General features: G+C 49.2%; 1 protein-coding gene across 1 annotated transcript in view; it reads right to left on the bottom strand.

The window, feature by feature from the left end:
* Positions 1-1,425: 1,425 nt before the first annotated feature.
* The window catches only part of osbp2b (oxysterol binding protein 2b), a gene marked incomplete at its 5' end in the record, with an annotated part of 58,986 nt that continues 36,651 nt past the window's right edge, over positions 1,426-23,760 (bottom strand). The window contains 13 exons of the mRNA XM_080852044.1: positions 1,426-1,812; positions 2,697-2,714; positions 3,330-3,550; positions 3,861-4,045; positions 4,176-4,271; positions 4,463-4,563; positions 8,089-8,209; positions 9,348-9,593; positions 10,177-10,329; positions 11,520-11,586; positions 12,883-13,003; positions 13,401-13,599; positions 19,662-19,912. Coding sequence (XP_080708170.1) covers positions 1,670-1,812; positions 2,697-2,714; positions 3,330-3,550; positions 3,861-4,045; positions 4,176-4,271; positions 4,463-4,563; positions 8,089-8,209; positions 9,348-9,593; positions 10,177-10,329; positions 11,520-11,586; positions 12,883-13,003; positions 13,401-13,599; positions 19,662-19,912 — 1,922 coding nt within the window. The 3' untranslated portion in view covers positions 1,426-1,669. The remainder of the gene's footprint in view (positions 1,813-2,696; positions 2,715-3,329; positions 3,551-3,860; positions 4,046-4,175; positions 4,272-4,462; positions 4,564-8,088; positions 8,210-9,347; positions 9,594-10,176; positions 10,330-11,519; positions 11,587-12,882; positions 13,004-13,400; positions 13,600-19,661; positions 19,913-23,760) is intronic.

The following is a 23,760-nucleotide window of genomic DNA, read 5'->3' as shown; positions in this document are numbered from 1 at the left end:
ATTTGGTTTGTTGTTCATTCTGGAGGGCTACAGTAAGCAAGCCGGCTTTATCTGCTAGGTGGCCAGAATCACCCGGCCTCTCCCAACTCAGACCCTTGGCATTGCGGCTTGAACTGCCCACGCTTAGGCCAAGTAAACTTACTTTACTTCACTTGGGATAATGCCAGGAAATCAAGCTCCAGATGAATGATATTGTCCCCTGTGATTTCGATTTTTACAGCTTTAAGAATTACAGCTATGTAGAATCAAAGCACAGACTGGCTAGTCTGTCTTTAACTCCTTGGCCTTGTACATGTGAATACTGGAGAAAGATAATTGAAACTGAAATTATGACAGATTTGGATACTGTCAACACCTCATAGTGAATTCCCAGAAACAAATTAAATCTGTTCCTTCGGAGAGGTGCCTTTTGATAACTATTCTGCCTGTTTTCGGCTTGAGCTAACAAAGTTAATCATCACATTTATTTATAATAATGTGTCTGTGCTTCGTCTGGGAGTTAACATCAGAGCGCATGGTGGTCACAGGGTAGATCTTTCACAGGCTGAGGCCTTCATCCCGGGACAAACAGCCAACAATACTGAAGTACATAGTCAAACCTACAGGGAGGGAGGGGGGGATCTAACGATTTAGTCTAATCAAGGTAATAGTAATAGTAAAATCTCTTGGTTAGTTTTGACTGAGGTGAGGTGAGGTGGGTTAGTTTGAGTGGATCTGACTCTCGTCTCCATCAGTGAGGGTTGTTGAGTGGGTGTTCGACTCATATGTCTGGTGGGTCACACTGGATTGGCTGATAACAGTGCAGTGGGTGGCTGCAAAGGGAGGATGTGTGTCAGAAACTACATCCCCCCCCCCCCCGGTCAACCACAGATAAACCAACTTTGCCATTCAAACAACAAACCGCTGACTTCGTCCCCTCGAGGGTCTTCAGCTGCTGCGGGGTTCGCACATTCTCAATGGTGTCAACATGATGAGAAATAATGAGGTCAAAAGAAAAAAGATACAAAGATTTGTTGTCTTTGTTTACAGGTCCTTAAGTTGTTCTGCCTCTTACCAGAGGACATTTGAGTTCATCTCACTTATCCGGCAACCAGGCCAGTAGGAGAGATAGAGAGAAAAAAGTCTAAACCAGTTCTTCTATAAATGGGGGGGGACAAAAACCAGTTGTGACTGCGACAGTGCAGACCACACAAGGTCGTGACCTTGTGCGCAGAAGTACAGTGCATTTGTGGGGAGGTGAAGCGCCGCGTGACCAGAGCACCTGATTTTTCGGACAGGAAGATATGCTGGGGTGTGGATAGCAGGGGTGGGCCACAGCGATCTGGACCACCCTCACAGAGAAGCGCGTACCAACACTGCCTCTTGAGAAGACGAGGACAAGGTATGCCGCCGATATGTCTCACACACACACACACACACACACGCACACACACACACACACACACACACACAGCAGTAGCAGCAGCAGCAATGTCAACACAGCTGCAGCTCCTAAAGCCAGGCCACTCTGTTGTGTTCGATTCGGGTTGGTTCTGTTCGGTACTGTTCCACGCTGGGGGCTCCTCCTGGGGACGGGCCTCAGGTCCCAGTGTGTGTGTGTGTCTGTCTTGTTGGGGGAGAAGGGGCTGTCTGCAGGGGGCCAGTGGCAGCAGCGAGGCTGGCTGGAGGCTCAGAAGATGTCTGGACACATGCTCCAGTCCCGCCTGTCTTTGGCCTCCCAGTAGCCCCCCTTGTACACGAAGTTCGTCTCCCCGGTGATGGAGTTTGTCCTCTTGTGGAACCACAGAGGCTGGTAGCCCTCGTACTCGCGACCTGAGGGAGAACACACACAAAAACACACATAAACACACACATATATATACATGTATATATATATATATATATATATATATATATATATATATATATATATATAAACAAACTATAATTCAAGGAAACATTTCCCGCCCTTTCAACAAACCGTTGCTGTCAATATGGAGGAAGCAGTTTGGAAATGGAATGTTTGAATGCATTAATAAACTGATTTCAGATGACGCAGTGCACTCTGTCTTTGGGTCTGTCGTGTTGTGTGGCCTGTTTTACTATGCGCTATGCTCTACCTGGGCTCCTATCACCACTTATCTGCATTAGCTAATATGCTACATGTGAGGCTAATGCGTTTAGGAGCCTGCCTTATGAGGCTTCACGTGACAACCAGCCCAAAGGTCCAGGCACACTGGCATCGGGGGGAGGAGGGGGGGCAAAGTTGTGCACTGGCCGACCCTGAGGACGAGCTTTGCACAGACTCACAGTGTGTGTGTGTGTGTGTTGGGGGGGGGGGTGACTGTCGTCTGCAGGGGACACGCAAGGAAGCAGGAAAATGATGTGAGAAACATGGTGGAAATCACCATAGCAGATCTATTCCAAGATCTGCATGCTGTGTTTAGAAACACACACACACACGGCGTGCGCGAACACACACACACACACCCACACCCACGCACACCCACGCACACACGCACACGCACACGCACACGCACACACACACACACACACGCACACACACACACACACACACACACGCGCATGCACACACATACACTCACACACACACATTTGAAAAGCGCTATATAAATGTGATGTATTATTATTATTACTATATCCAAACATGCACTCACACACTCTCACAGAGAGGACCCCCGGCCAGCCCCACTCACCAGAGTCATAATCACTCTCTGCCCACGGGTCAGGGGGAGAGAACAGACACATGTCAGCACGTCACAGCACCAAAGCGCCCCGGCAAAACACACATGTCCACCCTTATCAAAGCATCCCACACGCACGCACCACACTTACTCAAACACACTTTCTCTTTGACTTTCTGAGCATCTCTCATCCATCTTGTCTTCCCTCTCTTGAGTCTGTTCCTGTCTTTCTCGCTACTTTCTTGCGGTTTTGTCTGGCTTCCTATTTCCTCCTGCTTCTTGCCCCCCCCCCCCCCCCCCGATGAAGTATGTCAGCAGTCCTCGGTCTGGTGTGGCTTTTCAATACCGTTTCCTCCGTCAGGTGCGTTTAAAGCGTCAGCAGTCTTTCATCTTTGTCACGCTCATGTCCTCAAACCCTCTCCTCCAGTCACATCTCACCCTTTCCTTAACCATCCCTCCCTCCCTCCCTCCCTCCCTCCCTCTTGCTCTTTCTCTTCCCGTCTTTTAAGTGGATCTCTCTTTCTCCCTTTGCCTCTCTTCCTGCTTCCATGACTCTGCCCCCCCCCCCCTGCCTTCCTGCTCGTCTTACTCTCCCTCCCTGAGTTCCCCCCGACCCTCCCCTTCTCCCCCTCCCCCCTCTCTCACCATCGTCCTGAGCGTCTGTGGCCTCGGCCTCTCTCCTGCGGCGCACGGCCCTCTGCTTCTCCTCCAGCCGTTGCTTCTCCATGTTGGCCTCGTCCCAGCGGCCGGCCTCCATGAGCCGCTGGTCGGGCCGCAGCCGGCTGTCCGTCCGGCCCACGCCCTCCTCCGTCTCGTTCAGAGTCAGCGCCAGCGACGAGAAGTAGTACATGTTCTCCGCGTTGTCCCTGGCGCAGAGAGGGACAGGGTATCGCTGCTATCATTATGGTATCATATTATCAGGCTTCGCTAGACACATCAATTCAAATTGAATCAATTCAATTGTATTATTTATAACTTCATTTGTTTCCTCATTGTGTTTTCCTGGCATATGGTAAATAGGTCTGTTTTATGTTGTCTTCACATAGATCCTTGGTTTGCTGTTATATTGTACTGCAATATTTCTTTGAATATATCATACCCGCACAGAGTTTCATCCTATAAAAAGGCCAATGTTAAACTGTGTTGATGTACTGTGCTGCGCTGTGCTGTGCTTACGGTAGCGGGTACTTCTTCCAGAGCAGTTTGGGGCCGAGCGTCTGGTAGACGGTCTTCTGCTTGCCCTCGGAGCTGCTACTCCCCCGGCTACTGTGGACGATCTTGGCACTCTCGATCTTGTCATCCCACGTCCCCGACAGGATGTAGTTCGCCTGCCCGTCACAGTCTGACACCACCCCCGTCACCTAGGAGACCATGGCGGAGGAGGAGGAGAGAAAAAGGTTACTATGGAGATGGGAGACAAGAGTTTACCCACTGATGGAGCATCTGAGACATGGTTTGTTTACGGAGATGGGGAGGTGCGGAGGGCCTTACTTTGCGGGGGACTTCCCGGGAGAAGTAGCTGTAGGGGGAGAACTTCAGCTGGCACGTCTCCTTGGTTCTGTGGTTGACTATTTCAATGTCCCCGGACTGAGACACACACAGAAAAGAAAATACAGAACCATGGTTGTGAAGTTTTGAGAGGTAAATGCATTTAAAACAGTTGACATTTGAACAACAACAATTGAAGTGCACACACACACACACACACACACACACATGCATAAGCATGTACAGTACACACACATACACCAGTGCACACAAGCAGGATGAACTCTGACCTGATCGATCCAAAGCTTCCCCACAATGATGTTGTGCACCGTTGAGGTCCCTTTCCGCCACACGTAGTGGTTCCCACTCGCAAAGGTCAGGTGAATGGCACCTGAACACATCACCAGAGCACAGAGGAGAGAGCCGCAAAAATAAATAAATACTATAAATACTATATACAAGACACGACTAAGCAAACACTCAATTCACAGTGTCAATAGAGTCGTTTCCAGCTCCAGCTCCGGTGTCAGTGGCGAGGGGTCTGAAGCTGACAAACTGTTGTATTTACACACGCATGGGCACGGCCATTACACTGGTTTATGCCTGCAGTTTATACCGCTGTCACAGGAGCCGTAAAACGCCCAGGATTAATTTACATGCCGCTGCGGCCCTGAGCTCTCTCACACTCACTGTACACAGAGCCAGAACCAGAACCAGAGCTGGACCCAGGATAACAAGCCTTCAGACGGAGAGAACCGGAGCTCAGGGCCCTCACATCACCCACAGCCCACAGACGGAGAGGACCAGGGCTCAGGGCTCTCACATCACCCACAGCCCACAGACGGAGAGAATCAGGGCTCAGAGCTCTCACACCACCCACAGCCCAGGAGAACAGGTGGTGTCCCATAGTCTAGTGCTTCCACTACAGTTCTTAATTCATCTCATTAGTTACTGTTTGCATGTGTTAGATGTGGTAGCCATTGAGTTACTGAGGTCAGATAGAGTTTAGTGTACAGTGTTGGTGAGTTACTGACGGCAGATAGAGTTTAGTGTACAGTGTTGTATATGGTGAGTTACTGAAGGCAGATTGAGTTTAGTGTACAGTGTTGGTGAGTTACTGACGGCAGATAGAGTTTAGTGTACAGTGTTGGTGAGTTACTGACGGCAGATAGAGTTTAGTGTACAGTGTTGTATATGGTGAGTTACTGAAGGCAGATAGAGTTTAGTGTACAGTGTTGTACATGGCATTGAAACCGTTGCAGGTTGTTACATCAACCTAGGCTGTCATTCCTGTTTAATGTCTAACAGCTAACAAAAACTTCTTCCAGCTGAGGGATTTAGTGGAAAATCCTTTTTTGTTGTTGTTGAGCCTTTCTCCATAGAGTAGAGTCAGGTGTGGAGGTGTGTGACACCCTGGGTGACCCCTTCAATGTGCTTACACAGCCCCACGTTGAGTGAGACTCCAGGGTTGCCTAGAGTCTCTGTGCAGGATATGAGTGCAACAATCTGTGAGATATGCAATGTTAAAATGTACCAATTCTGCACCGGATTCTAATTTTCGTTGAGATATACTGCTGAAATAAAGCGCTAGAGCTAAAAACGTCAGCATTAACACATTTCCAGCAACGCCCCAAAATGCTCCCAAAAAGTGTAGAGAGAGCATTGACTACAGGCTGGCACGAGTGAGAGAGTGTAGAGAGAGCCCTGACTACAGGCTGGCATGAGAGAGAGTAGAGAGAGCCCTGACTACAGGCTGGCATGGCTGAGAGTGTAGAGAGAGCCCTGACTACAGGCTGGCATGAGAGAGAGTAGAGAGCCCTGACTACAGGCTGGCATGGCTGAGAGTGTAGAGAGAGCATTGACTACAGGCTGGCACGAGTGAGAGAGTGTAGAGAGAGCCCTGACTACAGGCTGGCATGAGAGAGAGTAGAGAGAGCCCTGACTACAGGCTGGCATGGCTGAGAGTGTAGAGAGAGCCCTGACTACAGGCTGGCATGAGAGAGAGTAGAGAGCCCTGACTACAGGCTGGCATGACAGAGAGTAGAGAGAGCCCTGACTACAGGCTGGCATGAGAGAGAGTAGAGAGAGCCCTGACTACAGGCTGGCATGAGAGAGTGTAGAGAGAGCCCTGACTACAGGTTGGCATGAGAGTGTAGAGAGAGCATTGACTACAGGCTGGCATGAGAGTGTAGAGAGAGCCCTGACTACAGGCTGGCATGAGAGAGAGTAGAGAGAGCCCTGACTACAGGCTGGCATGACAGAGAGTAGAGAGAGCCCTGACTACAGGCTGGCATGAGAGTGTAGAGAGAGCATTGACTACAGGCTGGCATGAGAGTGTAGAGAGAGCCCTGACTACAGGCTGGCATGAGAGAGAGTAGAGAGAGCCCTGACTACAGGCTGGCATGACAGAGAGTAGAGAGAGCCCTGACTACAGGCTGGCACAAGAGAGTGTAGAGAGAGCCCTGACTACAGGCTGGCATGAGAGAGAGAGTGTAGAGAGAGCCCTGACTACAGGCTGGCATGAGAGAGAGAGTGTAGAGAGAGCCCTGACTACAGGCTGGCATGAGAGAGAGAGTGTAGAGAGAGCCCTGACTACAGGCTGGCATGACAGAGAGTAGAGAGAGCCCTGACTACAGGCTGGCATGAGAGAGTGTAGAGAGAGCCCTGACTACAGGCTGGCATGGCTGAGAGTGTAGAGAGAGCCCTGACTACAGGCTGGCATGAGAGAGAGTAGAGAGAGCCCTGACTACAGGCTGGCATGGCTGAGAGTGTAGAGAGAGCCCTGACTACAGGCTGGCATGAGAGAGTGTAGAGAGAGCCCTGACTACAGGCTGGCATGGCTGAGAGTGTAGAGAGAGCCCTGACTACAGGCTGGCATGGCTGAGAGTGTAGAGAGAGCCCTGACTACAGGCTGGCATGAGTGAGAGAGTGTAGAGAGAGCCCTGACTACAGGCTGGCACGAGAGAGTGTAGAGAGAGCCCTGACTACAGGCTGGCATGAGAGAGTAGAGAGAGCCCTGACTACAGGCTGGCATGAGAGTGTAGAGAGAGCCCTGACTACAGGCTGGCATGAGAGAGAGAGTGTAGAGAGAGCCCTGACTACAGGCTGGCATGAGAGAGAGAGTGTAGAGAGAGCCCTGACTACAGGCTGGCATGAGAGAGAGAGTGTAGAGAGAGCCCTGACTACAGGCTGGCACGAGAGAGTGTAGAGAGAGCCCTGACTACAGGCTGGCATGAGAGAGTGTAGAGAGAGCCCTGACTACAGGCTGGCATGAGAGTGTAGAGAGAGCCCTGACTACAGGCTGGCATGAGAGAGTGTAGAGAGAGCCCTGACTACAGGCTGGCATGAGAGAGTGTAGAGAGAGCCCTGACTACAGGCTGGCATGAGAGTGTAGAGAGAGCCCTGACTACAGGCTGGCATGAGAGAGTGTAGAGAGAGCCCTGACTACAGGCTGGCATGAGAGAGTGTAGAGAGAGCCCTGACTACAGGCTGGCATGGCTGAGAGTGTAGAGAGAGCCCTGACTACAGGCTGGCATGAGAGAGTGAGGAGAGAGCCCTGACTACAGGCTGGCATGGCTGAGAGTGTAGAGAGAGCCCTGACTATAGGCTGGCACGACAGAGAGAGTGTAGAGAGAGCCCTGTCTACAGGTTGGCATGACAGAGAGTAGAGAGAGCCCTGACTACAGGCTGGCATGAGAGAGTGTAGAGAGAGCCCTGACTACAGGCTGGCATGAGAGAGTGTAGAGAGAGCCCTGACTACAGGCTGGCATGACAGAGAGTAGAGAGAGCCCTGACTACAGGCTGGCATGAGAGAGTGTAGAGAGAGCCCTGACTACAGGCTGGCATGAGAGAGTGTAGAGAGAGCCCTGACTACAGGCTGGCATGACAGAGAGTAGAGAGAGAGTGTGCCACTCACCCAGGGGCATGATGGAGAGGTATTTCCCACGGAACTTGCTGGCGATGGTGATCTCCTGCCACAGGGTCCAGCCGCGCTGTGACATGACGTGGTGGGCGGCTGCAGGGGGGTGGTGGCTCACCTGAAGAGAGAGAGAGAGAGAGAGAGAGAGGGAGGGAGAAAGAGAGGGGGAGGGGAGAGAGAGCGAGAGGGAGGGGAGAGAGAGAGAGAGGGGAGAAAGAGAGAGAGAGAGGAAAGGGGAGAGGAGGGTTAGCCTCTGCTAATGGAAGCTGTGTTTCTGAAGGGAAAGCAGCATGGTGGTTCTGTGTGTATTTGTGTCACTCAACAGGCTGAAAGCTCTGTTTGAATCTGTTTACCTGAATTATATGAGTGTTGACCACAGAGAACACACACACGCGCGCACACACACACAATATTTCTCTAAGCTTGTGAAACAGCTAAACCTGATCCATTTATTGACAGACTGAGCTTGCTGACTGACCAGCTTCAGAGAACACCTCATGGGGTCATCTCGTGCTACGCTGTTGCATATGTGAGCGTGTGTGTGTTGAGCACACCTGTGTGTGTGTGTGTGTGTGTGTGTGTGTGTGTGTGTGTGTGTGTGTGTGTGTGTGTGTGTGTGTGTGTGTGTGTGTGTGTGTGTGTGTGTGTGTGTGTGTGTGTGTGTGTGTGTTGGGGACTAAGTTTGACAGAGCATACGGTAAAAATGTGTTTGTGAGTAAAAGTGTCTCACCCAAGAGGGTTAAGGCAATACTCCTGCGGCAAGTCCTGGAGCTGTTTATCTGTTTGTGAGGCTATATGTGTTGCAGTCTGGCAGATGGATGCTTCTTGTGTTTAAATCGTGCATGCAGTTTAAGGATAAGTGTGTATTTGTGCATGTACATATACTAATGTGTGCGCGAACATCTGTATGTGTGTGTGTGTGAGCATGTGCATGCAGATGTGTGTGTGTGTGAGCACGTGTGTGTGTGTGTGTGAGCACATGTGTGTGTGTGTGTGTGTGAGCACATGTGTGTGTGTGTGTGTGAGCACGTGCATGCAGATGTCTATGCGTGTGTGAGCACGTGTGTTTGTCTGTGAGTGTGTGAGCATGTGCAAGCAGATGTGTGTGTGTGAGCATGTGCAAGCAGATGTGTGTGTGTGAGCATGTGAATGCAGATGTGTGTGTGTGTGTGTGTATGTGAGCAGATGTGTGTGTGTGTGTGTGTGTATGTGAGCACATGTGTGCGCGCGTGTGTGTGTGTGTGTTTGCTGCTGACCTGCTCACACAGCGAGCGGTAGCCATACTCCTCCAGGCGGTCCAGCTCGTAGGTCTCCCCCAGCAGCGGGTTGAAGGGCTTGGCCGTGCGGTGCACCGTGGTGGAGTAGGACGAGACGGAGAAGGCCGCCACCAGGCACAACTGCTCCAGCGAGCTCTCACAGCGCGCCGCCTTGTCCAGCAGCTCGTGGTACTCCAGGTCCTCCGACAGACGCTGCAGCATTGAGAGCGGCTCGTTAAAGTTTACCTGAGAGAGAGAGAGAGAGAGGAAAGGAGAGAGATGGAGAAGGAGAGAGAACGAGAGAGAGAGAGAGAGAGAACACTCAGTGGAGTCATGCCCATCCTAAAGAAGAAGCCAACTGGTCAGCCATATTGGCAAAATTGGAGCCGTTGCCTGTGCAAGTGCTCTTTGGAGCCAGAGTATACGTAGTAATCGGAAAATCGGCCAAGTACGCCCAGAATGAACATTTGGACATTTGGTTAAATCTCCGCCATTTTTATATTCCCTCAGATGGCTTCACTTTTGACTACAGTGTGCACTTTCCATAGGTTTTACAGTCATTGAGCATAACAGAGATTGACATAGGAGCAAACAGTCCCATTCAGGAGACTGAGGTCCTGGTCCTGCCATGTTTTAAGTTGATTTTCAAGCGTATTCAGCTAGCCTAAAAACTAACATCACAGAAACTCTCATTCATTTAAACATTGACCTGATCAACAACTCATACTATATCCAGCATATTAATTTGGTTACAACATACTGTGTATTATACTGTATGTTCAGCATTCATTCACACACAAACATAAGAGGGAGTGGCGCAAGCTCTTACAGGCATGGGGATTTTGGAGAGCTCTTTCCCGATGCAGTTCTTCATGATGCTCCACAGGTTGAGGGAGTAGTTGGGCTTGTCTGCGATGTGAGTCCGCCTCCGCTTGCGGGGCTTAAGCTCCTTCCCTGACAAATCATTACAACTGGGAGACATCATCTAGAGAGAGAGAGGGGGGGGGGAAGAGAGAGAGAGAGAGAGATAGTGAGGGAGAGAGAGAGAGAAAGAGAGAGGGAGGGAGGGAGGGAGAGAGACAGTGAATAGGAGGCAGGGAGGGAGAGGGAGAGAAAGTGGGGGGAAAAAAGGATGGAGAACGATGAAAAACATAAATACAAGTGTGAGTGGAGAAAGTTATTGAGATGACATGAACATGTTTCACTTTGCTATAAGTTTAATTTCCTAGCCATGACTGATCTATCTTTCAGCCTGGTCCTGCATCGACAGTGCTAGCCAGTTGGAGTCGCTTGTGTCATGGTGCTCAGCTGTTGTTTCTCCCTGTTCAAACATAAACACATTCCAACACACACACACACACACACACACTCTTCCGGTGCATCTCTGGGTGACTGTGAGAGCAGTGCGTCAGAGGCGGAGTGACTCATGCAGGGGGGGTGGAGCGGCAGATGTCAGCGGCGTAATTAAGATGCTCAGGCTCCCGCCAAACAGCTGTGGATCTGTGGCTCCGCAGGGAGAGAACAGTCTCTCGGCGCAGACACTGCCTGGCACAGGGTGTGTGTGTGTGTGTGTGTGAGTGTGTGTGTTAGTGTGTGTGTGCACAATCATGTGTGTTCTAGAGGAAGTGAGAGAAACACTCACACAAACCTCACACACCAATCAAGTGAGAGGTAGGATGATAGGATGAAAGTACACAATAGTTGCACCAAAAGATAAAAGTGTGTGTGTGTGTACACATGTTTGTGTGAATTGGAAGAACATTTACTGAACTGACAATATAACTGAACATGCAAGCCAAACATGTGACTGTGTGTGTGTGTGTGTGTGTGTGTGTGTGTGTGTGTGTGTGTGTGTGTGTTTGTGTGTCTAAGAGGGACATTGTCACAGAGCTCACAATGGGTCCACATTAAGCCTGAGATCTGTGTGAGCTGTTTGTGCCGTAGTGTGTTTGCATTTGAGAGAGAAAGGGGCCATATGTGTGTGGGCGCAGGAGCACCCGTGGGTGAGAGAGGCTCCTGCGTCATCCTTCCTCTTTCTCACCGGCCACTGACAGCACAGTCGGTGGGACAGAGCTGGAGGTCATACTCCCACCACTTCACACTAACCACACACACACACACACACACACACACACACACACACACACATTAACCACCACCCAAGCGACTCACATGGTCTTCCTGGTTCCAATCGTTGGGGTGTCCTCCACTGGCTCCACTCAGATTACTCTGAGAGCGTCTAAATAGGGGGAGGAGGAAAAGAAGAAGAAGAAAAAGAAGAGGATGAAGAAGGAGAAGAAGAATTTAAATTAAATCACCATGACTAGATGTATCGGCTCATGAGTTGAAACAGAGACACAGGATATCCCCGTGCATAATTCTGGAGATGAGAGCATCTGTGTGTGTGTGTGTGTGTGCAGAGCTTTGAGACATCTCTTGGAGATGTGTTTTAATGAGGAGTGTGTCCATCCTGGGCTGCCGAATGGAGCGTGCGATGAGCTGAGCCAGCTGAGAAAGAGCGGAGCCCTCATTAAAGCGAAGAGTGGGAGCAAAAGGAGCGTCTGTCCGGGAGTGGGTGTGTGAGACGAGCGTGATATTTAAACTTATGCAAATACTGCAAAATGCCACAGGCTTACATGAAGTTGAATAAAACTCTTAAAACAATGTGCTTAATTGTTCTGCACAATGAAGAAAGTTCTAAGCTGTGCTGCGTTCCACAGTGCACATAAACAGCACTTCCTACTCCCTGTTCCCTATTCAGGGAATATCGGTTAAGGGAACTTGCCTCTACACAATTCTTCAATTCGGAACACACATCAACAACAACTCCCTAACACATCCATCAGTGCCTAGTTTCGTTACAATGGTAACTTAACTCCTCCCATGCTTGTTGCTGCTTTTGTGAAGCACTGAAATGAAATATTGAAACAAAAACTGATGCCACGGAAAATGTATATTTCGAAATGTATGTAACTATTGGATAAATATGATTTGATTCATTTACAAGACGGTTGCAATGACTGATGGGTAATCTAGTTTGTCAACTTTCAGTGAACTAGCAACGCAGATCAGGGTTTGGACAGAGACTCTTCAACCTCGTTTTCAAATCACAGGTGATGCAGAAATGTGTGTAAATTGATTGAGGTGTGCTGTTTTTGTCATGGCAATTGGAGGCCATGCCTTCATCACGCCTTCATCACATGCCTTTAAAGGGCCACCGAAAGGGAAAAATCACCCTGTGACTTCTTAGCTCCTGGAGACTATGCAGCATACTTCAACCAATTAGCACATATGGCTCAGTACAATCGTGAGAAGTTTACAAAAAGTGTGGTAAATGAAGATTTAATAATACAAGGTGTGCTCTACCAAACAGATTTAGCAGATTTGAGCAGACAATTAAAGGGATATGCTGTAGTAGTTAATGGTTGGTGATGGTCATAGGTGAATGTAGAGGGGTGGTATGCATTATGTGTGTTATGCATTATGTGTGTTATGTGTGTGTGTGTGTGTGTGTGTGTTAGTGTGTGAAGCTCACCTGTGCTGCGTGTGGTCGGTGGCGGTCACTGTGATAAAGGCTGGGGAGTCCTCCATGGCGTCGAAGTACTCCGTATCCTCATCTTCATCACTGGCCTCCTCTTTCCGCGGCCTCTCACTCCCTGTTCAATCATAATCACTATCATCATCATCGCCATACAGGCATTGGCATTCAACTCATTCATTATCATCACTGGTAAGAAAGTCCCGTAATCAGGTCCATTACCGGCTTACAACGTGACATGAATGCAACTGCAAACTACTTTAGCAAAAGCTCCGTCTAATTTTCTTAATAAGATACTGTCAAATCTACTAGGGTCATGAACTGACTAAAAGGTTTAACAAGCTTATTAGGATTCCACCAGGCAGACAAGAAATGTTTTTGGCTCACATACAATCAAATACTAATCAAAACATTAGTGATTTAGCTTGTATTCCTGCAGGCTGTGGCTAGGGGTTAGCACTCGCGCGCGGGTGGGGGGGGGGGTTGGGGGGGGGGGGGTGTGTGTCTCTTCTCACCCTTCTCAGTGGTGGGGATGGCGGGCGTGTTGGTGGCGAGTGCGGGGGCCTCTCTCCAGGCTCGTTCCAGGCTGTTGTGCTGCTTGGCTAGCTGCTCGATGGTCTCCTCCAGGTGGGTGCGCTGCTCCCGCTCATACTGCAGCACGCGCTGCCATCGCCGGCTGTGGGTCTCCGCTAGGTCCAGAAAGTCTCGACACGCCTGTGGAAAGAGAAGGGTAGGTGGGATGAGGCGAGGGGAGGCCTCACAGGGACATGGTATTCTCCATTATATGCTGGGCTGACATGATCATTAGCAGCAGGTACTGGCATCGTTCCAGTGGGATTTCATGGCTTTGTGTATTGGTCTCTATGCACTTCCATGTAGTGATCGCTTCAAGCGTCAATCAATAGCCTAAAATTAGACCTTAACCAATCTGCTGTGCCACACAGACCACTCCTCAGAAATCACATCCCTAAAGATCCACTCTTATTTATCATACAGAGCATCCATCATGAAAAAGCCAGGGGAAAAAAACTGCTAGGACTCTCTGGGTCTGATTCGGCCACCTGGAACAAAGATGCTCCACCTGCTCCAGCCCACAGTAGACACTAGATCAGTCAGCAAAGAAGTCCGCTACTACTAAATCAGCTACCTCTTCCTTCTTTGAGAATAAAATGTATGGGTTTTCTGACAGGATTGAGCCAGCTCACAGACTCAAGTCCCAAACTAACAGAATGAAGTCCCAATCTTACAGAATTAAGTCCCAATCTCAAAGACTCAATCCCCAACATCACAGACTCAGGTCCCAATCTCACAGGCTCAGGTCCCAATCTCACAGACTTAAATCCCAATCTCACAGAATCAGGTCCCAATCTCACAGACTTAAATCCCAATCTCACAGAATCAGGTCTCAATCTCACAGACTCAAGTCCCAATCTCACTTACTCAAATCCCAATCTCACAAGGACTTCACAATGATTAAATCTTGCATGATGTTATAATGTAAATGTCATTGAACAAGTGTTCTGAATTAAATGAAAATGTCATCATGCGTATTGACTGGTAATGATTGATTCAATCAGGTATAACCAGAGTTTCCACCTCCGAAACCTTGATAGCTTAAAGCAATGAGAATTCAACCACACACAATATTCACAGCACAACACCTGATTGCATAATCCTAAACCAATTTAGCATCCTTGGAAGCTGGGCTATCCTCAGTGTCATGGAAACGGTCAGTGTCCACAACTCCTGTCAGCTCCACATCATCCATCCCCTCCCGTCCCCAGACAATTTGTCTCCAGCCCAGCGGCCCAGACGTCACATCACAGAGTTTTCCCAATGGGGGCCATTGGCGTTTCAGCTCAGAGGCAATCCGTCAAGGGATGCCAATACCTCAAGCCTGGTGCCGCTGTCCACCAGCCTCCAGCATGATGCATAGGTCTAAGCCCAGCCATTTTGTTGAGGATGAGGTGTGGCTGCCGGGAAAAAGCACTTGATGGATGAAAGATGCGACCTCCATCAGTCATTAGATTAGAGTTTTTTTTTTTTGCTGTCTTTCGGGATGCTGCAATGTTGCACCCATCTACACGTGATGAGAATCTCAAATCCGCCTACATGCTGGACACAACGCGAATCTCAAATATGCCTACATCCTGGACGTCACATGGTCCATCAGCATCTTTATCAGATGTCATTTCCCTTTTGTGGTGACAACACGCTGATGACACAGAAATCATCGTGGCCCCTCGTCCGTGAGCGGACTCAGACAGAGTGCTTAATGGGCACAGGAAACACATTAGGCCTGAGTCAGGGCTTTACACTCTACTCCCAGACACAGAGGAGAAACTGGGACCATATTGGGCAATGCAGTTATCGGCTGAGGCTACTACAGGTCATAGACAGACCTCTGATGTGTAACAAGGACGTATTTGCCGGTCCTAACAATCCCAATCAGTCACTGATCATGTAGTCAGTCACATCAATGTATGGACAGGTTTTAATAACAAGGAGACTACATGTCCAACTCTCTTAACGCTCTGCCAGCACTGGCTAATAAGGCACACGTGAGAATACAGTGGAATATTGAGCAGGCAAATCCTCTAGGGGCAGGAGACTAAATAACACTGCAGATCAATCAGTCCTGTTCAGCCTCCCTCCCTGTGTTAAAGTGCCTTTGGGGTAAAGAAAGATCTTGATGACACAGCTCTCTTCTCTCAGGAGAGGATGTGCCGACACACTGCCTGTCCTTTCCTCATCCGTGCTGAGATGAGTGGTGAGGTCGGCCTTGACACAGGACGCAGATTACTGCCCTGTGACCCCACTCCGAGCCTCATCCGGCCGACAGCAATGCAGCGGCAGATGATGGAGTGAAAGCTTAGAGCGATTCCCAACGCCAATCACTCCCCCCTGTCTAGAAACTCTATGTCCTATGTCAACAGCAGCAGTGAAAATCCCACATTCAGGAAATCAAAGCTCTAATTACCACAACTCCGCACCCATGAGGTAGCCGAGTAGACTGAGATCAGAAGCAAAGAGGTGGCGGCGTTCACCCAAACAGGAGCTTTGAGGTCTTCCACTGACAACCGCAGGCAGACAGAAAAGCACCTTGCAACCTTGAAGTGATCAATACCAATTTTACGCCCCCCTAACCTCACGCCACCTTGCATCAGTACAGTGTCCATACATGTTCCTGTTCTATTTGTAGGCACCTGCCCTGGCCACATTTATTTGACAAGAATTACCCCCAAAAAATAACATTTCACATTAATAATAGGTCAAATGATCTTGATAAGATAATCCATAATAACAAGTCCTAAAATGTCTTGTTCTGAGGCCTAGCTGGGACAGCAAAACACCCAATACCCCAAAACATTAACATTTATGAGCATTTTAAAACCCTGCGTGTCTCAAAGAGCACCAAACGTGCGACGTCCCTTACCTTCAGCTGTCTGTGACGCCTGTGGTCCCTGTCTCCACATACATCTATCAGCAGCATGTGACCCCCTCACTTCTCCTTCTCCCTCCCACAGAGGTGAAACCGAAGAGCAGCTAAGTTGAGAGGCCTCCCCTCTCAAAGAGCAGCTTCCACTTTTTTCCTGCTGAGTCGGCTTGACAGCTCGTGACTAGAGGGGGCTTTGAGGAATTACTAGCTGCTTGGTCGGCCAGTAGGTCGGTCATCAGGAGATTGCGTGTCTGAACTCGAGTGGCCGGGGTTGGAGCGAGTAGCAGAGTGTTGTCTGACACCTTCCTGTTTCAGACTGATGCTGAGAAGACTAGGATTGTGGAATGGTGTGTGTGTGTGTGTGTGTGTACGGAATAGATGTTGTGGAAGTAATGGACACGTCTTTGCATAATCTCAATGGCACACAGATGGATGCTCACATACAAATGGCAACACACTCACTTATTTAGTGTTCTCAAATACAAACACACACACAAAATCATGTTGGAATGGCATGGATGAATGCTGTCACGCAGATGTTCACATGTACAAATATATGCACAAAGCGTATGGTCACGCACGCACGCACACACACAAGCACACACCATATATTACATTTATATGCCTACAGACATGTTACTCACTCATCATCAACCCATGACAGAATAAATGTCTTAGCAAAAGTCTTTCTGGAAACACACTTCATGCGTTTGAGTGGCTTCATCCCTACCCAGCAACACTGCATGTAAGTGTGAGACAGAGATTGAGAGTCTGCCGTTGACACTTCCTTCCCCCTACCCTCCACACTCTCCACACGAACCACTCTCTCTTCCTCTTCACCTGAGGCCATTGCCCTCCTCCTGTGACATTTAGCAGTAACTTACTCCTTGAGCAGTTCAGCAACTGAGGCAAAGTGACAACAAACACTGATTGTCACTGCCGGTGCCATGTTGGATAAGTTCAGCTAGCTGGGCGTGCTAGTCTCAATCTCCTGAGCTTCTGCGCTGCTGAGTGACAGTCTCGTCTCACAGGCACACCTTGGGCTGTGTGCTGCTGGAAACCCCATCACACCCGTACCCTTTAAACACTGTGAAGCTATGTCACACACTCACAGCCTGTCTTTGGGGACAGCCTTGTCTTCAAACAACACACCCCGGCGGATGTGCAACTTCAACGCAACCTCATTCTTCTTGCTGTCTCTCCAACGCAACCTCATACTTCTTGCTATCTCTCACTCACTCACACACACACACACACACACACACACACACACACACACTCTGCTCTCCAGCCTCACCTCCACACACACCCCGAGCTCCATGCTGGCGGGGTTCGTGGGAAGGTGAATTGCTGTGGAGCAGCTGGAGGGGGTGGGGATGGTGTGTGTGTGTGTGTGTGTGTGTGTGTGTGTGTATGTGTGTAGGTAAGGGAGGTGTATCTATCTCCACAGATCTCTCTTACAACAATGTGCGACACAGATAGCATAAGACAGGCAGAAGGAGAAGGCATATGCCTCCAGTCGCTCGGCATCACCCTGTCTCACATTAACTCACTGTGCCTACCTTTCCCTATTTGTTTCAGTGTCTCCTTTCATGGCTATTCTTGTCCTATTTATTTATCTCTCTCTCTATCTCTATCTCAATCTCCCTTCTTTATTTCTCTCTCTTATCTCGCTATCTCTCTCTCTCACATACTGTCACACACTCTCTCACACACACACACACACACACACACACACACACACACACACACACACACACACACACACACACACACACACTCAAAGAGGGTGTCTCCATGGAACTGTTCCCTCATTAGTGTATGGTATCTGTCTGGTCTGTGCGAGTGAAACGGTGTTTTAATGAGCTGGGAGCCGGCCCCACGTCCATTTTATTGCCTTTCGTGTGGATTTCCTCTCAGCACGCCGATGAATCATCCAGTGCACGATGAACCCACCGCTGCAATCTCACCGAGATCACTGCCTGGGAATCTATACCCGCAGAGGATAATTACAGTTGCCTCCAAAAAGGTTTTTTAAACCAATGTTCCCCCAACCCAGCAGAAGGACCTGGCGGTCGTGGGGCTCTTTGGTGCAGTGTGTCCAGAGACACATCAGTGCCGACTCTCACAGTTGCTTAGCTTATAGGTTAAACTTACGGTTGTCGATAGCAACAGCAGTTACTTTTTAATGAGAACAAATGACTGAGGACCAGAGAGAGAGAAAGAGAGAGAGAGAGAGAGAGAGAGGGAGAGAGAGAGAAATAGAGAGAGAGAGAAAGAGAGCGAGAGACAAAACCTGTGGCTCTACGGGTAAACACAACCTCATCAATGACCAGTGCAAGCAACAACATTTGTATGGTTGCGTTACATGGCATTCGCTTTACAAAAGAAAAAGAAAGACTTATAATATCAATAATTTAAATTTATTTCACAAATACAGGATGTCTGGAGTGCATGCAAATCGAGTGGAATGAGGTTACAGTACATGCATGCCTCCTTAATGGATCCCCCTGACCTCAATGAGACGCTTAATCATCAGGACAGTAATGGTCCGCGTCCACCCGAGCTGCAATCTCAGAGCCACTTGTTTGTCAACATGTTTTAAGACCCCACGGTCTGTCTGGCCGTGCCGGCAAACAATGGTCAATCAAATATTCATGGCTGCCAGCAATACTCACCACTCATTTTCGGGCCAAAACCACAAGACGCAGACACACACAATCTCCCTGGTTGTGTGTGGGCAGCCAGGCTCCCTGATAAAGCTGGGGAATGGGCCACGAGGCTGGGGCTGGGGCTGGGGCTGGGGTGTGCCTGTACCGCCTCTGGGGGTATTAGGGATTTGACACTGGGTAGGGGGGTGTCCTGGAGGTGGGAAAGGGGAGCGGGGGATGGGGGTTCTATTCCTGTTCTTACCCAAACACAGATCCAGTGTTGCCCTATCTTAAGCGGGGGTCTCCTGTTTCTGTCTAAATTCTGCCTAAAGTCAACGTTACCATCGCAGATCTCACACAGACGCCTTACTAAACACTGAAAGGCCAGAGGGGGATGGTGCAGATTCAGAGAGTGCATGTTCTCCAACATTTTTATATCAACCTGCTAGAAAATCTATTTCAATTGCCACAATCCTTAAACTTGGAGGCCTAAACCTATGAGTGACATGAGCTTACTGAGTGACACCTGTTGAAACAAACCATGTCCTGTTTCGGAAACATCAGTGAGAGCAGTCGTCAAGCCTTAATAATAAACTCAGTACCACTCAGGAGAGCAGGCCAACCCCTCAATCGGAGGTGGACTTGCTGCGGCTTAGCGGTAAGTGACAGACGTGACGTGTACTTACGTTGATCATAGCATTGGAGGTGATGCGGAAGAGGGTGGCGCGCTCGTTGACGGCCTTGATCTTCTCGCCGCCCTCCACGGGCACGCGCAGGGCCTCGAGCTCGCTCAGCGAGCGCTGCAGTGCCGCGCCGTGCTTGGCGATCAGGTCGTTGCACGTGCTCAGATCATCCAGCTTGTTGGCCAGTGTCTTCAGGGTGCCCTGGATCTCGCTGCGGTCCGACTGCGACGCCGGCTCCTCGTCGCCCGAGTCATCTGGAAGGGGGGGAGAGAAGGGAGGTCGAGGTCAGAGAGAAGGGGACAAACTCACAGTCTGATGGTTTGTGTGCCACCATTAGCACGCTCACAATAGAAGAGAGGAGGGAGGGGCGTTATGAACGGCTGTGCTCACATATGCGGGTTGCACAACACTGCAAACTGGTGCAAAACAAACGGCAGCTCAGCATAATTTGAAGACTGGATAAAACACCTCAACAAACCACCGAGAGGCATCAGGGTGACTTCCACCAATGTTTTCATCCTTGGAAAACAAAACCGGAGAGTTAGACCCCCATGTAAAGGCAGACGCCAGTCAGCTGCTCATAAATCTGTGTGTGTGTTACATGGCCAACTCTAACTGACTCAAGTAAAGGCTCGCTCAATACGGCACAGCCACAGTCATCTCAATCTCTGATCTCAATACAGCGCAGACACAGTCAGTCCTGTCAACTGATCTCATATCAAAGCTCCTCGTCCTATACTGCACAGCCGCCTCCCCACAAACAGGACCAACCTGCTATGAACACAGGAGAGACAGGCCAGCCACTGCGGGCTCCACATGGACAGTGCTCCATATCGATCCTGCCACAGAGGAAGACGCAGATGCCCCTTAAGATGCAGTGGGGGTTCCTTAATGGGCCGGATCTCTAGCTTATGGTGACCCAGCTGGACTGAGAGGCTTCTGCTGCTGTTCTATTTAGAGCAAGTGATAACCTCATGGAGAAGATATGAAAGAGGGGGGGGGGGGGGGGGGGGGGGGGTCTGTTCACTGTTACACAACTGTAGTGGATGAAAGACTGGAATGTAGGGTCTATCAACAGGGTTCTATAGAGGCAGCTACAAGGATGCATAAAAAACTGGCTGAAGTTCAACTGGGCAGAACCCCCCCCTTCAAAAGAATCAATGTCTCTGTTGCTGGGAATACTACATCATTATCAGAATTAACATTCAAGAAGATGTGTATTAAACACTGAGCTGCTGGGCTGGTTTGTTATTGAAATTGGTGCAATTTGAACTTACTGACACACACACACACACACACACACACACACACACACACATACGCAGAAACATTGAATGGAGCCTTTCCGGGAACAAATAATGCTGCTGTTTAGGCGGAGTCAAGTTTTTTTCGTTCACTCTGCCTCTCTCGCTCTCTCTCTCTCTATTTCTCTCTCTGGCTCTCGCTCTCTCTCTCTCCTTCTCTGATTTGCAGAAGTGGAACTGCTGAGCAATGTGGCTGCTAAGAGAGTCGTTACCTAGGGTCAAACACAGCTTTTGGCTGGGGGGTGGGTGGGGGGTGGTGGGGTTGGGCCAAGGAACATTTGCCAGCAAAACACACACAGCTGCTGTTGCTCACCTTAGGCTATGCAGTGAGAACACAGGTGTTTACAAGCCAAGACCTGGCTGCTGACAAGAGTGATTGCTTCACCTGAGTGGGGAGAAAGCGCACTGCTAGAGGGGGTGATATTAGCTGAGAGAGGAAGACGGTAAAAACCTGAAACATTTGGAGGCAGGAAATGCAGTTAAGGAGGTTCGTTTACCACAGATGAACCCGAGATGGATCAAACTGATCTGCTTTTCCTTCTCTCCTCTCACCGTCAGCAGAGAGCCGGGTAGCCATCAGCATGCTCTGTGTATCGAAGTGGAGTGGAAGGCTAACTGCCCAAACCTAACAGATTGGCGAGATCTGCCTTGCCGACTTTGGGTGTGTATTAAAGTATGTGTGCATGAGTGTGTGTGCATGCGTATGTGTGTGTGTGTAGGGTAATGTGTGTGTGTGTGTGTGTGTGTTTGTGTGTGCGTGTGTGTGTGTGCGTGTTTGTGTGTGTGTGTGTGTGTGTATGTGTGTGTGTGTATATGTGTGTGTGTGTGTGTGTGTGTGTGTGTGTGGCAAGCTGCAGGGTTACATTAGGCCACTTATGCAACTCTCCACCCGGTTAATGACAGAGACTAGATGAATATGCATGGAGGAGTGGTGCACATCCTTTCCTCTGACAGCGGCTGTGCTTTTTTTAAAGAGCAATTGTACACCGTACAGCACAAGTATGAACACAACGTCTGTGTCTGTCTGTGTCTGTCTATCTGACCATTTCTGTGTTCAGTCACAATACATGCGCAATTAGGCATTCACCGCAGTGTTCCCCAGGACCACCCACAGAGCATGGTCGCCTCTGAACTCTCATTTCAACACTTCATCGGTGCAGGAGGTGAGGGGACTGTGGGGGCTGAGGTGAGGGGGCTGTGGGGTGGGGCCTGTGGGGTGGGGCTGTGGGGTGGGGGCTTTGCTCCATCCTTCCGTCAGACGACACACATGAATGCATACTGAATTGCAGTTTGAAAGGCACTTCGTATGCTGCTGTAACCAATTTAACGTTCCTGGAAACTCATTACATGTCCTTGACATGAATACTTTGACAGCTTCCCTGTTGGAGCGTGTGGTGAGAATGGAATGCTTGAAGGTGGAAAAGCCAGCTCATGACGCCAATGAGGGTCTGGACGATGCCGTGATTACCAGCAGCTCATGACGCCCATGAGGGTCTAGGCGATCCAGTGATTACCAGCAGATCAAAGACACATGGTGTGAGGAGCCCTAGTCTACCTCAGAGCCTCTTTAAAGCACTTTCGTTTTCAACTCCTGCTTCTCTTTCATTCAGAGCTGTGGAGTGATTCATTTCTATTTTTTTCCAAGCTTGCTCTGAGCGCACGATATTCAGTTCAAGGCATACATGAAGATGGATGTTTTATGACCATTAATCAAAGTGCAGTGAGCACCATGAAGCATCCAAATCCACAAACCTATCAATCAGTCCAAATTGGTTTGACTTGGAGCTGGGCTCATTTGGGTTTCATTTTCACAATACATTGTGTACATAATGCAGTGTATGGGTTGTTGGCAAAGGAAAGGTTGTTGCTTGGATTTATAAATCACAGGGATATTTCTGTGCCCTGTATATGATTGTGTCTTGCATAAGTTTATGCAGTTAATGTGAAAACGTCACCACAAAACAACGCTGTTCTACGTGGCCTTCTGAACCTGACCCCACGTGCCTTGAGAGGTGCGTAATACCGTAATAGAGCCAACAGACTGGGTAAAGAGACACTGAAGACATGAGCTAGGCAAAACATTGTGTTTGCCAAAAATAGTGTTTAAGTTACCTGAATGGAATGCTTCATAATTATGCAACAATTCTCCCAGATCTGGGAGATCCCCTAAAGTTGCTAATTTCTGCTGATTTTCAGAATGTCTCAACTCTGCGATTCTCCCTGCATGTTTTTCTAATGGAGAGGGCCCTGGCATGCTTACCCATGGAGCAGGAATGGAGAGGGCTTGCCTGTGGCTGTGTGACCCTCAGCTAATGGAGCATGGGAGAAAGGGTGCAGGAGCGCTATTCTAGGACACGTGGACTGGGTGGTGAAATTACAGTCTGGTCATGTCCAAAGACCCTTAAACAGGTCTGTGGGAGTGTGTGTGCGTGTGAGCGTGTGAGCATGTGCGTGCGTGCGTGCATTTGTGTGTTTGTGTGGTGAAATTACAGTCTGGTCATGTCCAAAGACCCTTAAACTGGTGTGTGTGTATGTGCACGTATATGTACACGTATGTGTTTGCATGTAAATGTGTGTAAGTGGGTATGTGGCGTGTGCGTGTGCGTGTGTGTGTGTGTGTACGTGTGTGTGTGTATATGTGTAATTGGGTATGTGGCAACTAAATGTAGTGTGAGTGCATAAACAACAGTGTGTGTGTGTGTGTGTGTGTGTGTGTGTGTGTGTGTGTGTGTATGTGTGTGTGTGTGTGTGTGTAAAAACACAGGTGAATGGGCAGGCACTTGTAAACCTCTAGATGA

Source organism: Sprattus sprattus, assembly GCF_963457725.1.
Source record: "Sprattus sprattus genome assembly, chromosome: 15".
Taxonomy (NCBI): Eukaryota; Metazoa; Chordata; class Actinopteri; order Clupeiformes; family Clupeidae; genus Sprattus; species Sprattus sprattus.
The sequence above is the reverse complement of the archived record's forward strand: the minus strand, read 5'-3'. Positions and strand labels throughout refer to the sequence as shown.